The sequence below is a fragment of the Chaetura pelagica genome, unplaced genomic scaffold (genome assembly GCF_000747805.2).
Source record: "Chaetura pelagica isolate M959 unplaced genomic scaffold, ChaPel_1.0 scaffold153, whole genome shotgun sequence".
In the NCBI taxonomy this organism is placed as follows: Eukaryota; Metazoa; Chordata; class Aves; order Apodiformes; family Apodidae; genus Chaetura; species Chaetura pelagica.
The window spans coordinates 1,931,947-1,949,004 of record NW_009952707.1 but is presented as its reverse complement, the minus strand read 5'-3'; the positions used below and the strand labels follow the sequence as shown (position 1 = coordinate 1,949,004).

Genomic DNA, 17,058 nt, shown 5'->3' with positions numbered 1-17,058 from the left:
ACTGAACAATGGTGGCTACCCTAAAGATTCCTGAAGTGCAACTTCCACGTGAGACTCCCCATTACTTTCTCCCATGTATTTTTACAGAAAGCTGATAAAGTTACAAGCCTTGAGAAGGAAGCAGTATTTATAGCTTTTCCATATTCATTCCATGTAGCTGCAAGAGAGAGAAAGTACATTTCCACTGGCCTGCCTAGGCCTCTGCTTACTCATATTAGTAGATTTTGAACCCAAAATAGCTCTTCAATGGATTAAAAATAGAAAGGTAAGGAAAGGAGTGAAAGAAATAAAATATGAAAATAGTAACCCTCTGCAAATAACAAGAAAAGCCAGGGTTTCTGTGAGAGGACTGCATTCTCTATTGACTTTACAGGGCAGAAAATGTAACTCTTCAGAAATAGCAGAACAAAGTGCTGCTTATAAGTATTTTGAGCTGTGTTGTCATACACATTTTTACAAAACTCCCTTTTACCTGAAATGTAGCTGAAGTGATCTGCAGCCCTTCCTGCATGCTCTGCTGCAACTGGTTCTGTATAGTGATCTTCTTCTCCTTTGTAACAGACGCAATAGGAAAGCTCCGGATCACCGTCTGCTCTCCAACTGCAGATCACAGAATTGTATTTACAGATACTTGTTAGATCACAGAATTAGGTCTGGTTTGGTCATGTTGTACTTTGAATAGATAGGAATGAGCAAGTACAAAGCAACACAAAATTAATGGTACAGAACTAGTTTTGGGAAAAATAATTGAAAAGTCATTCAGTTCTTATAGTACTATTTATAACCTGAATTGGTTAGGAATGTCTGTATTTTCTTCTCAAATTTTAGGTAGTCCATAAAAGCCCATAATGCCATGTGACAGTCTAGTGAAGTTTCCTCTAAGACAAGTACGTATTATTATTTTCATTTACATAAATTAGTAAAGGCAGCACTCTAAATATCCAGTACACAGGAACAAACATTTAGCATCTAATGCCTCATCTGAAATATTAAGTTCTAGTTCAGTTAAATGCAAAATCATAACCAGTTATATCCAGTTATACCCAGTGATAAAAACCTATATGAAGGGATTATTCTTAGCCAATAAACATGAAACATGCTATGAGGTATATATACATTTATATTTTGATGCCTGCAGAGGCAGATAGGCCAACTCAAAGTACTGTCAAGCTGACTGACCACAATTATCACTGTTTAATTTTTCTCACCCAGTTGATCATGAGGAGTGCCTTTAAATATAATTCTGTAAGTGGTAAGGAACAAAGCTCCTTCAGCAGGGAGGATGTGAGGACCTCCAAGCAGTCCTCCTGTAGCTTCCTCTCTGCCATCAGGATCCAGTAGCACACGGAGTCCTTCACAAACAAATTCTTCTCCTGGCAGTAAAGTTGGTCGTAGAATTTTGGGCTGATGCAAATAAATGAAAGCCAAGTTTAATAGCAATGCCAGTGTTATACCTCAGACTAGTTTTAATGTTTGGCCTAAAAAGCTTCAAAACAAAATTGTTAGGAGACTGCATCCAGAGAAAGGGAGATGGAATTTGGACTCAACTAAGAGAAATGGGTCTGTAAAAACAGTGGGCATGCAACATCTTGTTTATGATCAGAAGTTTGGCTCTACTAGTTTCATAAGTTCATATTTCATGAAACCAAAGCCAAGCACTTTATTTATCACTAGTGGAAATTTTCCTTCAACGTTTTGATGTTTCCTCCAAACATTATGAGTGGGGAAAAAGATGACTAAATTGCATTATTCTAATACTTGTAAAGAATACAAATATGTTTCGTAATACTTGCCTTTTGTATTGGTGGAAGCCGCCTACTCTCACGATGGACAGCTTCTAGGGTCTCTATGTGCATTGCTACAATGCCTGGAAAGCAGTAATACCATAAATGAAGTCTCATATAACACGAAAGAGAAAGAAACAAGAAAGACTGCAAGCCCCTTTATTTGTCACAATTCTTACCTGGTATCATGCAATGAAGACCCTTGATGTGATCCTGTGTAACTCCACTCTCCGTGCACACCTTGTCAATAAATCTGGTGATGAAGCGCACGACTGCATTTGCAACATCATTGTTCTCAGAGTCCTCAAATCCACTTTCAGTGTCATAACTCTCTGCAACACTCCCTGCAATACTGCAGACATGAATGAAAGAAATTGCAAGTGTGAAAAATTCAGTTAGAGACACACATACCATACCTGGCTAGACACAGACAAGCTTCCTTTTTTATTCCTAGTTACAATACATAAACTTTGTTAAAAGCATATGGTGACACAACAATTACATTGTATTTTCTCTGAATTTAACACTGTCAGAACTGCATGGATGATGACACAGGAGAATTTTGCCTCCATGAGTCCAGCACAGACAGGCCCACAAGAGAAAAAAAGCTGCCTGTAAGTAAGCTCTATGTCTTCGTTTCATAGAGTCAAGCACATTATTTTCAACCTGTGGTAAACTAATCTCCAGTAACATATAGAAAGATGCATTAAATGAATATTTTGGTTGCACATCAAAGAATTCAAAAGCCGAAAAGACTGTAAGAAAATTTTTTTTGCGCATCAGAAAATGCAAGCAAGTCAGTGAGAGATGTACTTTGAACATCTAAAGCCATCTCCCATAATACTATTAAGGGCCAGATTCCTACATTGCAACATATACTATGACCTCTCTACTCAGTATGTCCTAATGCCTGAGTTTAGAGGTGTTTAGTCAACAGAAATGAGTAGCCATGGGGAGGCTGATACTGATAGCTTGCCTGTCTTCTACTTGATGTCAGTGTTGTCACTTAGGTTCCACAATTTTATCAGGTGGGAATTCTGACGGACCATAGGTGATAATGAAGTCAATTAATAGAGAGGGAACGAGGCTTGTTATGAAATGGCCTGAATTTGCATGCTATGGGACTGTAACTGGCATTCATACTCCTCCTGCCTCATAAATAATTTAACCTTTGCCCCAGTGGTTTAGCCCTCTTGCTTGTTGTGACTTCAGTGTCTTTCTTCCTTGCAGCTGTTGCACAGAAATTGTGGTTTTATGGATGCTGTACAAATGCTTTCTTGATTACAGGTTCATGCACTGTTTTTTTCAAGTTACATAAAGCTATCAGAATAGTTTTTGGGCTGCTGTTTTGTTTTCCTTCAGCATTTTCAGTACTAGATTAAAAATTCTTACTGTGACAATAAAATGTTTATGTTCCTTTAAACAGTACTAAATTACTCCAGATTCTACTGGAGTAGAGTTCTATTATTTAAGAGAAATCAATTTAGACTTCTGCTCTCCTTAATTAATGAACTTGAAGAGAAGATACTGAAATAATTGGGTGTTTAGCTGAAGTCCTGAAAACTAAGAAAACTTGAAAAATATGGCCCATCCTTACTGATTACTACCGAATTTGTGTACCCACCTGTTTGTGACAATACTGTTGCTTCCACTCTCCCAGTCACCAGTAGCTGATGTTCTCAATAACTTGTTCTTACTTGTATCCAGCGGTACTAGCAGGTAGACCATGAGGTTAGCAAAATGAATTGCCTGACTGAAAACTGTACTTTCCTCATTCTGGACTAGCTCCTGCTGTGTTTGTTTATTAAGAGTTGGCCACAATCGCAACTGCTCAGCAGCCAGGTCCATTGCTGTCTTATCCTGGTCTGGACCTACAGAATTTTTCTCCTAGAAGACATATAGAAAGAAATAAGACGACATAGAAGAAATAATAAAGCTGTAACTTAAAAAACAATGTTTAGTCAAAAATCATTATCAAAAGGAAATAACTGCACCCAATAGGGTTTAAGAAGAGCTATGATTTTAGTAACTGAACTCTGAAGGCAGTTTCCTGAAATACACAAGTTGCACAATGTGGACAGATATAAGTAACATAATTTCTTTCTAGATCTTTTTTACACTGTATGATCTTCCATGCTTCCTTTTTGCTTTGGTTGCAAAAGACCTTTAAGATCAATCAAGTCCAACCATTAACTTAGCACTTCCAAGTCCACCACTAAATCACTGTGGTACCTAAGCACCACATCTACACATCTTTTAAACACTTCCAGGGATGGTAACTCAACCACTTCCCTGGGGAGCCTGTTCCAGTCCTTGAGAACTCTTTTGGAGAAGAAATTTTGCTAATACCTCCCCTAGCATGACCTAAAGCCATTTTCTCTTGTACTACCACTTGTTACTTAGGAGAAGAGACTGACACCCAACTCGGTACAGCCTGCTTTTCAGGTAGTTGTAAGGTCTCCCCTAAACCTCCTTTTCCCCGTGCTACACACCGTCAGTTCCCTCAGCTGATCCTCATAAGACTTGTGCTCTAGACCCTTCACCAATTTTCTTGCTCTCTTTGAATGTGCTCCAGCACCTCAATGTCCTTCTTGTAGTGAGGTGCCCAGAACTGAACACAGTACTTGAGGTGTGGCCTCACCACTGCCAAGTACAGGGGGACAATAAGTTCCATAGTCCTGCTGGCCACACGATTCCTGATAGCCTTTTTGGCCACCTGGGCACACTGCTGGTTCATTTTCAGCCAGCTATTGACCAACATTCCCGTGTCCTTTTCTACCAAGGCAGCTTTCCAGCCACTCTACTCCAAGACTGCAGCATTGCTTGAGGTTGTGATCTAAACGCAGGACCCAGCACTAAGCCTTGTTGCATCTCATACAGCTGCCCTCTGTCCATCATTCCAGTCCGTCCAGATCTCTCTGTTGAGCCTGCCTCTATTGAGTTCACTCAATCCCCTTGTCCAGATAATTGATAAAGTTATTAAACAGAACTGGGCCCAGTACTGAGCCCTGGAGAACACCACCTGTGACCAGCTACTAGCTGGATTTTACATAGTGTCATATTGGAAGGGGCTCAATGTACATGGTTCCACAGTCATAGAATCATAGAATCTTAGGGGTTGGAAGGGACCTCGAAACATCATCTAGTCCAACCCCCCCTGCCAGAGCAGGGTCACCTAGAGTACATCACACAGGAACGCATCCAGCTGGGTTTTGAATGTCTCCAGAGAAGGAGACTCCACAACCTCCCTGGGCAGCCTGTTCCAGTGCTCTGCCACTCTCACAGTAAATTTTTTTTTTCGGATATTCACCTTGAACCTCCTGTGCTCCAACTTACACCCATTAACCCTTGTCCTATCACTGGTCATCATTGAGAAAAGCCTAACTCCATCTCCTTTTCTCTTTATCCCTGATACGTCTTACCCGCCTTTTCAGTTCCTCATTCTGACTACATTTATGGGAATACCTTTGTCTATTTTACTTCCTCTCTTTACAATGCTTGTAGGACTTTGGGAAGCATCCATCAACATAGTTGATAACTGTGTTTTCATACAAGAAGAGAGATAACAAATGGCTTTCCTACTTCTTAAAAAAATAAAACAATTTATTTTAACATGCTGCAAAGCTTTCCATTATACTTTCATTTTTGCATTAAAGAAGTGCTTTCCTTCTGCTGACAATTTGTGTACTGAAGATCTGTCCAATTTTAATCAAGCAGACTAGAGTGCCATTCAAAAGAAACTACCCTAGGGTTGGGCAATAATCTAATACTGGACTCTAGTACTGCTGTTATCTTAGGTTGTTTGCATAAAAGAACTGTTGCTAGTTATAACATTGCTTTATGTTAAGTTACTACTCTCAGGAAAAACATTTACCTTAAAGTGTGGAAAATTCTACAAAAAGTTGTTTGAAAAACTGTAACAGCAACATCAAATTTAAATTTTTGTTATTTTTTGTGTTTTGTCTGTATGCTATTTAATATAGGGAAAATTAAAGAAAAATAAATAATTTAATTGGAGAAACCATAATTTAGCTCTCTAGAATGTAAGAAACAATTAAAATGCGAATAAAAATACTACCTTAATATTTATTTTAATATATTCTCCTACCTTTTGTCTTAACTGTACTCCATGATTGTCGTCTTTGGCTGTAAGGTAAAGGGAGCGCACTTGATTTTGTACGTTGCTATAAAAGGTTGTTTCCCAAAACTGTTGGTTAGTCCAGATAGGATGGTCTTGTACACAGGTGTAAGCAAACTGACTAACTCCAGGTGCTAATTTCTGAAAGGAAAAAACATAATTTCATTTCCTTTAAAGGTCATAGCTCAAGTATTGAAATACATAGTAATGATCAGTCGTACAGACTGAAATATGCAATATAGACCATCTTCTGTACTGCAACATTGGAAAGAGAAATTATCTCCAGTATTTTTAATAACCTAGTCCAACAACATAGAAATTAGTATTCAAACAGATTTAAATCATTCCTCTTTTTATTTAAAAGTCTGCATGACAGTAATGACTTGTAAAATAATTATACATGGCAACTGAGTCCTTCCAAAAAGCTGCATTTATTAGAAAAATTGTTATCTTCATTGTTATATACTGCATGACTCAAATCCAGCTTCTGAAAGAGTACTGACTTGGCTGTGTGGTTTGAAGTCACAAGGATATGGATCTCTGTAAGGTCTCAAGCAAACCCAGAATTCTTACAGCTTATGAATGCACCATTTTTTTCAAGTAAGTCTATTTTTTTAGGTTGCACTAGTGTCCCAGTGAGTTGTTTAATATCCCTGATAACCCCACACAGTTAAAGGAAAATTGTTTCAATGACCTGATAACAAAGAATGAAATCTTGTATCATACATTCTTACTTTTTAAAAAAAGGCCACCAAAAATTGGTCTTGTATACTGCATATAGCAAAGAAGCAGGTAAGCTAAATAACCTCTTATGATTATTTCTGCAGTAGGATTGAAGAAGAAAGTACATTACTGGGTGCTTCATTTAATGACTCTGACTCAGAATACTACCCATACCTGAAATATACGCTATAAATAGAAGCTATATTTTACTTCAATGATTATGTCATAATCCACTTTTCTATAGAGCATGAATAGCACTTGTTTTAATGTTTCCAACATTACAACAATACACAGCAGCCAGTACATATCACACTTCCGCAGCAGGCACTCAGGCATTCAAGTGGAAGGCTATGAAATTAAAACTGAAATTTTTCAAGTCTGGTTTAGATTTCTGGTTTTGCAATTCTTCGAACTGTGTTTTCCACAATATGCTCTTCCAAGTACATCATGAACTAAATGTCCTGATTGTGTGCCATGAATTAATTCCCTATCAAAGACAAGGTCCCTTGAAATGGTATGTCAGAGGAAATGATACGTGATGTACTACTAAAATTCACCCAACTGAAATACCTTCTCATGATTAACCATCAAAAAGTGAGCTGTAGGCAATCCAGGAGTCTTGTGGAATACATTGATGATAACTACTTAAACCAGGTAATAGACAGCCCTACCAGAGAAAATGTGATACTGGAGCTAATGGTAACCAACACAAGTGAGCCAATTGGTGACGTCAAGCCTGGGGGCAGCCAGAGCTGCAGCAATCACCCATTGGTGGAATTTGCAGCCCTGAGGGAACAGGGATCAGGCAAAGAATTGAGTCAGGATCCTGAATTTTCAGACAGTAAAATTCCAGCTGTTCAAGGAGTTAGTCAATGGGAGCCCCTGGGAAACTGCCCTCAGAAACAAGGGATCAGAACAGAGCTGGCAGATCCTTAAGGATGCTTTCCATAGAATACAAGAGCTCTCCATCTCTGGTGTAAGGAATCAGGCAAAGAAGGCGAGAGACCAGTAAGGCTGAGTCAAGACCTGCAGGTCAGAATAAAAGGCAAGAAGGAAATGCACAGGCAGTGCAAGTAGGAAATGGTATCCCAGAAGAACTCTAGGGACGCCACCCAGTTGTGTGGGAAAGGGGTCTGCAACGCCAAGGTGCAGACAGAGCTGAACCTGGCAAGGGATGTAAAGAGTAATAACAAGGGCTTCTACAGGCATGTCAGCCAGAAAAGGAAGGTCAAAAAAAGTGTACCACACCTGAGGAGAAAGACTGGCAAAATGGCAACACTGGACAAGAAGGCTGAGGTACTCAGTCTTCACTGGCAACCTCTCAAGTGGATGGATGTCAAGACAGGGACAGGGGGAACAAAGTTCCTCCCACTGTAAGATAAAATCAGGTTTGTGACCACCTGAGGAACCTGAATATACATAAGCCTATAGGGCCTGATGAAATGTATCCCAGAGCCCTGAGTGAAATGGCTTCTGTAGTTGCCCACCTACTCTCCATGATACCTGAACAATCATGCTAGTCAGGTGAAGTCCCTGGTGCCCGGAAAAAGTGAAATGCTGCACCCATTTTTAAAAAGGGTAGAAAGCAGGACCCTGGCAACTACCGAACTGTCAGCCTCACCTCTGTGTCTGGGATGATCATTGAGCAGAGCCTCCTAGATGCTATGCAAAGGCACATGGAGGACAGGAGGTGATTTGAGTCAGTCAGCAAGGCTTCACCAATTATAAGTCCTGCCTGACCAACCTGATGGCCTTCTGTGATTGACTACATCAGTGGGCAATGGAAGAGCTCTGCATGTTATCTGTCTGTACATCTGTAAGGCCTTTGACATGGTCTCCCACAACATCTTTCTCTCTAAATCAGAGAGATAGGGATTTGAGGGGTGGACTGCTCAATAGATGAGGAATTGGCTGCATGGTTGCATCCAGAAGGTAGTGTTCTAAGCCTCAGTGTTCAAACAGAGATTGGTGACAAGTGTTTCCCTCAAGGGTCTGTACTGGGACCAGTACTGTTTAATATTTCATAAAGGACACAAAGAGTAAGATTGAGGGCACCCTCAGCAAGTTTGTAGGTGACACCAAGCTGAGGGGTGCCTGAGGGACAGGATGCCATTCAGAGGGACCTGGACAGGCTCAAGAGGCAGGTCCATCTGAACCTTGTGAGGTTCAACAAGGCCAAGTGCAAGGTCCCGCACCTGGGTTGGGGCAACCCTCACTATCAACACAGGCTGGGGGATGAAGGGATTGAAAGCAGCTCTGAGAATAACTTTGGGGGATTGGTGGATGAAAAGCTGGACATGAGCTGGTAATGTGCACTCATAGCCCAGAGGACCAACCACATCCTGGGCTGCATTAAAACAAGTGTGGCCAGTAGGTCAAGGGAGGTGATTCTGCTGCTCTGCTCCACTCTGGTGAGACGCCATCTGGAGTACTGTGTCCAGATCTGGAGTCCCCAGGACAGGAAAGCCATAGACCTGTTGGAGCAGGTCCAAAGGAGGGCACAAAAATGATCAGAAAGATCTCTGCTATGAGGACAGACTGAGTGAGGGTTGCTCAGCCTGGAGAAGAGATGGCTCCAGAATGACCTATTTGTGGTCCTTCAATACTTTGGAAAACGCAGACAATCTTTTTAGCAGAGCCTGTTGTGATAGAACAAGGGGTAATGGTTTTAACCTAAAAGAGGGTAGACTTACACCAGATATAAGGAAGAAATATTTTAGGTTGAAGTTTGTGAAACACTGGAACAGGTTGCCTACTGAGGTGGCAGGTACTCCATCACTGGAAACATTCAAGGTTAGGTTGTATTGGGCCCTGAGTAACCTGCTCTAATTGAAGATGTCCCTGCTCACTGCAGGGGAGTTGGACTAGATGACCTTTAAAGGCTCCTTCCAACATAAACTATTCTATGACTCTATACATAAAACTTGTACTACAGAGGAAAGGGAATTAAAGGTAAATCATGGAATATAAATATGAACAACACATCTTGAAAGCAACAGTTACTGCAAAACTTGTATCACAGCTTTTATTTTTATTAATTATTTTATTTTATTTTTATTTTATTAATTATTTGCATTTATTCATTTTTTTTTCCACTGGCAGTAATTCCCAGTAACAACACACCTGCAAAAAGGGAGTATGATGCCACAAAAAGGAAAAGCAAAAAGGAAAAGGCAAAAACGAAAAAGGTCAGTTCAAGCCTGGCTAGTTGATAAAGTTCATTCATGGCACTTTGTGTAATGAATGCCACACAAAGGAATGATTTTACTATCAATCTGTCCAGCTGCCTTTGATGCCTCAGCCCAAGTCAGGTAATTCTGTTAACTAGCTAAAGAGGGGGTGATATTGGGCACAAACCTAAAAGGAAGTTTAAACTCACAACCCTGCCTCCACAGTAACAGTGTTACAGAAACAAAAATGAACCAAATTATTTTCACATGAGGACAAATACGACATGAAAGCTGAGGGGATTTTCAGTGCTATTCCTATGCTTGTAATTTCCAACCATGAACAGCCATGTACTAAACAATTTTTAACAATGGAGATTTATGTTCAAATATAATTACATACATCAACATTGTCAGTAATTCCTAGGCAAAGTAAAAATAGTTTGTTTACAAAAGGCTGAAAAAAATCCATCAAAAAGCTAAGTGTTCATGAACACTATCCTCATCATCTGCATGTGCTGAAACAAACGGCAAAACCTGATAGTGGCTGGAGTACAGAACCAAAGTCAGGACTTGTAGTTCTGTCAGTAAAACCATTTTGGATTCTCAGCTTATTTTGGTTAGTTTGTAAAAAAGTAAACTGAATACCAACCTTAAGAAGCACACTGCTGCTCTTAAACAGACAAAGTCCATGGACTAAAAATACTCCTGGTGCAAATAGAAGCATTCCATGAAGCCTGTAGTGTCTATACTCTCTACCCTAGGAGTGCTTAGTCAGCCTATTTGACTAAAATGGAAACTTATCTAATACATCAAAAGGGCCCCAATGTTTACTGTTGTATTCAAAGGAATTTGCTCAGGATTTCTCAAATTTAAGTAAAACAGTAGTTCAGTATTTTTCACCAAGCAATACTACACACATAAAACTTATCTTCACCTATCTTTCCATAGGATAGCTAAACTATACAGATATTTATGTTCTTTCTCCCTGTCCTGATAATGCATTTCTGCAAGACAGAATGAACTCAGGCGACAGCAAAAGAATTTCCTACTTACAAGGGAGGATTTAAGGGCTGACAGCTTAAAAAAGAGCCCAGGAAAAAAAAAAAAAAAAAAAAAAAAAAAAAAAAAAAGTTCAGTACTGATTAAGTCCTGATTCTAAAGCTGACCATATGATAGCTTAAATGAGCATATAGGTGTAGATTGTATTAAATACAGGAATAAAGTTAACTTCTGCAAGACACCAAGTTCTTTCAAACAGACGAGTAACACTTCAAAAAACCCAAACACTCCCCTCCCAAATTATGTATGAAGCAGGCATTACCCAGATCAACAGAATGAATTACATTCTGCATATTGTGAAAACACAAGATAGATCTGGGACTTGCTATGTGTGACTATATGCAGCTTCCTGGATTCAGGAATTATATTTCCATTATCTCCACCTTACTGAGTGGATAATACCTGTCCAGAATTTTTTCTCTGTTGCCTGATACTGGATACTTCTGGTTCTCAAAATGACATCTGCAGCTCATGTGCACCACCTCCTCAAAATATGTGCACCAACTCCAAGACTCCTAAAGTTACTGTGAGGTGCAGGTCCCCCAAAAAATTCTCTTTGACATAAAATTTAGATTGCTTGCTACTGGAAAAGAAAAACAAGCTTTGTGCTGATTACTCATCAGTCATTATTCTTTACAGCACAAGAGCTTAAAGATGAAAGCACGTTTATTATAGCAAAGGCAAAGGATCCAGTTATTGATTGTGAAGTTGGAAAAAGAGTTACAAAACAAGAAGGGTAAAAGGTGTATTTACACCTGAGACTTCCTTTTTTTTTTTTTCCCTCACAGGATTGTGCTGCATATCTCTTGGCTATGGAAATGAAGGGACAAACTCAATAGTACTCTATTTTTTAGGGAAATTCAGTTTACTTCAGTAAACTAGGATTTTGTCTCCAACATTATTCTGCATTGGTGAGGCCACATCTGGAGTATTGTGTCCAGTTCTGGGCCCCTCAGTTCAAGAAGGACAGGGATCTGCTTGAAAGAGTCCAGCACAGAGCTACTAAGATTATTAAGGGAGTGGAACATCTCCCTTATGAGGAAAGGCTGAGGGAGCTGGGTCTCTTTAGCTTGGAGAAAAGGAGACTGAGGGGTGACCTCATCAATGTTTACAAATATGTAAGGAGTGAGTGTCAGGGAGATGGAGTTAGGCTTTTCTCAGTGATGACCAGTGATAGGACAAGGGGTAATGGGTGTAAATTGGAGCATAGGAGGTTCAAGGTGAATATCCGAAAAAATTTTTTTTACTGTGAGAGTGACAGCACTGGAACAGGCTGCCCAGGGAGGTTGTGGAGTCTCCTTCACTGGAGACATTCAAAACCCACCTGGATGTGTTCCTGTGTGATGTACTCTAGGTGACCCTGCTCTGGCAGGGGGGTTGGACTAGATGATGTTTCGAGGTCCCTTCCAACCCCTAAGATTCTATGATTCTATGACTTGCATCCTGGATTATCAGTCTGAATATTTTTGGTGAGAAGAGGAAGGAAAAGAGCGGAGAAGGAGGTTGTTGCCGAATGCAAATAACAGCTTCCTCCTCAGCTCCTGGAGGAATGACCATGCTATGTGTTATCTGCATACATATCACTATTTGTCACAGTGCACATACTCAAACAAGAGTAAGTGTATATGAGCATGTTTTCAAGTCTGACTAATTCTGCATAGACAACATCAGTCAAAAAATTCAACTCAAGAAATGGTTTTCCCATTTGGTCTAAAACATAAAATTATACTCACAAGTGTTGTACCCACAAACAGGGAGATAGGTCATAAAAGCATTAAATAAGAACTGTGAAGCCCCATTACTAATTTTTTTAGTTTCGATTTTTACTGCTCTAGACAAAAAAAGATTAAATACTAAATCAAGTTTCTTCTCCAACCTGAAAAACATCAGCAACAAAAAAGAAAACAATTTTCCTCTCCTACCTTCAGAAAACCAAAGTTGAAGTCAAGATTAATTTATATTTAAAAATACTTTCAAATGTGAGTAGCAAAACACTTCATTACACTGTTTATCTAGTATTATTTCACCATGAAAAAGAAAAGAAAGGCATTCACTTAAAATTCAGCACTACCAAATCCCAGACAGGTATACTAAGCCAGCAGAGGGCAATAGAATTCTAGAACTTTGCAAAATTGGGATGTAATTCTGGATAGAGCTTTATTTATTGTATACTTTTTTTTTTCCCTTGCAAAAGTGACTTAAAACTTGTAACTACTCATGATCTTTAATCCTCAATTTCCGAGGAGCATTTATAATTTACTATACATTAAAGCCAGATCTAGTATCTCAAGATTTCTATATTTAGATGTTCCAAGACAGAGGGATATACGCTAATGTTACGTGTCACATTAAATAGTGCACAATAATGTGCTTCTCCTTTCTCCAGAGATAACACAAAGATTTACAAAGTTCTGTTTTACATGGAACAGACTAAGGAAACTAAAATAATATAAAATGAAGGATGTTCAGAACCCTCAAGAAAAGAAAGACATTTTCATGCTAGAATTTCACACTTCTAAATAAGGTTAAGTTCCAAGAACTGGATAAAAAATAGGCTGATTTTTTCTTCCATGTCTACAGAACACTAAAGCTTTCTTTTATTTTTTTAAACCTAATATCATGATAGAGTTTACCGTGACCCTCTTCACCAAAGTTTAAGTCTATTAGTTAAGTTGCAGATTTCACAAGTTCTCAGTTGCAGTGCTGAATCCATCTGAAGATCTTTTGAAATTGTGACATAGCTATTTTGAAAATCTTCTAAAGTGTCACCATATTCCTTTTGCATTAGGTGGCTCAGCAGTGAGTGTGCACCTGTGGAACTGCACTGGAATGGTGGGATTGGCTCAGCCCACAAAAATAAGCCCCCAACAACAAAGTTGTTATTCAGATCTATGCTCAGAAACAAACAAACCCTGTAAATCTCAGTTTGTATGTTCAGATAGTGGTTCTCAAAATTATTGATGACCTGATATGAAATGTAAAGCTTGGTTAAGAGTGCATCTAACTAAGCCCAAAAAGGATAATAAAGGAATTGTTTTTCAGCTCTTCTGTCACTTAATTCTAGTATTTCTTTAGTTACTACTTTCCTTCTCCTATGGCAGCTTTCTCTGTCTTCAATGGTAGAATTCCCTCCAAAGTTCTCTTAATATAAATCATTGCTGTACCTGAAGAAACTACTAAAATAATAGTCCTCAAGTAGCCAACTGCATCCAGTTCTGGAGCCCCTAACACAAGGATGTGGACCTGTTGGAGCACGTCCAGAGGACAGCAATGAAAATGATCAGAGGGCTGGAGAACCCCTCTTATGAACACAGGATGAGGGAGGTGGGATTGTTCAGCCTGAAGAAGAGAAGATGCTGGGGGAACATTAGAGCAACCTTCCATTACCTAAAAGGGGCCTATAAGAAAGCTGGGGAAGACCTGTTCACGAGGGCATGTAACGGCAGGACAAGGGCTAATGGTTTCAAGCAAGAGAAGGGTGGATTTACGTTGGACATTAGGAAGAAGTTCTTTAATATGAGGGTGATGGATCACTGGAAGAGGTTGCCTAGTGAGGTGGTGGGGGCCTCATCCCTGGAGACATTTGAGGTCAGGTTTGATGGAACTCTGAGCAATCTGTTCTAGTGTGAGATGTCCCTGCTTCCTGAAGACGGGTTGGACTAGATGACCTTTAAAGGTCCCTTCCAACCCAAGACATTCAATGGTTCTATGTAAAAGTAAAAACATATATAATATAAATTGCAAATTAATTAAAAAAAATAAAATAACCGTAGTACAGATCTCACCGTGGCAATATAAATTATATACCCTGTATGATTAAGATGAACACGGAAAAAAATGGGAAGAGCAGCATCATGAAGAACTCAGAAAATAAGAATAACTAGCCTAAACTTATTGCACACTTGGGTAAGTCATTTGACAGATTAAACAAAACTCCAGTCTGACCAACAGGCAATGAAAAAGACTGTAGAGATGCTGGATGTAAATGCATTACAGAGCAGGATATTGAAAGGAACAGCAATGATAAGATCCAGAAACAGCATGAGCAGTGCATGAGGAAGAGGAGAGCTACAGCAATTGCCTGGTAAATTCTTTTCAGCAACTGTTTAAGCTAATGACAAACTGCTGATGTGATATTCTTATGTTCATAAAGCCAGTAATGAATCAGAGGAAGTGTAAAAGAGGATCTTAGCAAGAATTTAAACTGTAGGAACTATTAGGAAGGATAAAGAAGGAGCAAGTGGATGAAACACAGGGATGTAGATGAAAACAGGAGTAGCAGATAAAACTTCAACTATGGGCTTGAATCACTAGGAGAATAATAATGTGCATGAGTGAAGAGGGAAACTGTAAGACAGGAAAGCACTTATGACACCCCAATTCTTTGGACACATCCAGTTTTAATTGTTCATGAAGTATCTAGGAAGGCAACACAGAAATTCACACGAGCAGGCAATACACATTAGTATATCAGCAACTTATCTTCCTTAGCATCTGTAAGCATTTGCTGTCTTCTGGAAACAGAGTAATACTGCTTGAATCATGCTAAATAATAACCACAGAATCATCATGGTTGGAGAAGACCTCTGAGATCACGGAGTCCAACCATCAACACAAAAACCCCCACAACCTTGGCCTCTAGAGCATGTTCTGAAGTACCCAACCTACATAGCTCTTGAATACCTCCAGGCATGGTGATTCCACCACCTCCTGGGCAGGCTGTTCCAGTGCCTGACCACTCTTTCAGTACAGAAATTCTTCCTAATATCCAATCTAAACCTCCCCTGCCGCAACTTCAGGCCATTTCCTCTGGTCCTATCATTATTTACCTGGGAGAAAATGCCAACTCTCTCCTCCCTGTAAACTCCTTTCACGTAGTTGTAGAGGGTGATGAGGCCTCTCTGCAACCTCCTTCAGAGTAAATAATGCCATTTCCCTCAGATGCTCCTCAAATGACTTCTTCTCTAGACCCTTTACCAGCTTGGCTGCTTTCCTCTGGACACGCTCCAGCACCTCAATGTCCTTCTTATAATGCTCCAATGAAACTGAACTTAATAAAAGGAATTGTATTTTATGCAGAAAACTAAGTTCCATTCTACTGGAATCAGGATGTAGTGATCAGGAGGTGAATATATGGAAAATTCATGCAACTCTGTTGCTTCAGATTTACATTCCTTCACTTTAAGGTCAGATACTTTACCAGAAATTTTAATTAAACCACCAGAAATTCTTTCATGGTGAAAATTCTGAATGAAGCAGTATTTCTGTAACACTGCAACCCCTCCAAGAAATAACTCCATAAAGAGATGGGCTACAACCAAATTAAAATTGTTAGAGTCAAACCAGAGTTCTGTATCATTGCTAGAAAATGAGTTCAAGTGGAATCATGAAGAGTTACGAATTAGGTAATCTACTGCTTACGGGAATACAATGGAGAGATTTCTGTTTATTCTAGGAGATAGTGGATTAGTTCCTCAGTTACAGAACTAAACATTTACTATAACATTTATCTTTACTTCTTACTTTAATTGGGGGGATGTTATTTTTTTTCCCCCCAACCAAGTACTTCCTCCCATAAATCACAAAGAAAAGGAATTGCGAAGTTCTCTTCAGTGCTTCTGAGGTTGTTATCATTCTGGGAAAGCAAGCTTCTTCAACAGAGTAAAGCTACTACAGTAACTACTATTCCAAATTTCCTTGTAAAGACACGTTAGAAAATTCTCTAGTTACTCTCTCACACTAACGTGCTAAACTGCCATACTTTCCTGTCTTATTTCTTCCAGAGTTTTTTTCACCTAAAAATAGTTTTGGAAGTGAGATATGTTCTATCTGCTAAGACATAAAATCTGCTGTAGAGACATGTACTATGTACCCATTCAAAACCAAAGTACACCAAATAAAATCTTAAGGATCAAAGAAGACATTTCGGCACCTGTGTTTGCAAGTGATACTGCAAACCCACTCAATAACAGCTAACAAGAATCCCCAGATTCCTGTTTTAACTTTAAAGTATGTTTGGTTTTATAAAAGTAATTTACTCAGCTATAATCTTTGTATGAAAGGAACTTTTAATGGATAAAATGAAAGCTCTTGACTGGAGAGCGTTTGGAAATATTGACAGAATTTTGACCACCACCTTACTATTCTCTTCCATGACCCCACTCATATTCTTAAGCACCTGACA

At 39.3% G+C, this 17,058-nt stretch overlaps 1 protein-coding gene across 1 annotated transcript in view; it reads right to left on the bottom strand.

Annotated features, from left to right (window-relative positions):
* SBF2 (SET binding factor 2) overlaps positions 1-17,058 on the bottom strand; it is a 208,442-nt gene that overhangs the window by 48,865 nt on the left and 142,519 nt on the right. The window contains exons 17-22 of the mRNA XM_009994267.1: positions 5,893-6,063; positions 3,409-3,671; positions 1,964-2,136; positions 1,794-1,867; positions 1,209-1,404; positions 473-600 (exon numbers count right to left, since the gene is read on the bottom strand). Of these exons, the coding sequence (XP_009992569.1) occupies positions 473-600; positions 1,209-1,404; positions 1,794-1,867; positions 1,964-2,136; positions 3,409-3,671; positions 5,893-6,063 (1,005 nt within the window). The remainder of the gene's footprint in view (positions 1-472; positions 601-1,208; positions 1,405-1,793; positions 1,868-1,963; positions 2,137-3,408; positions 3,672-5,892; positions 6,064-17,058) is intronic.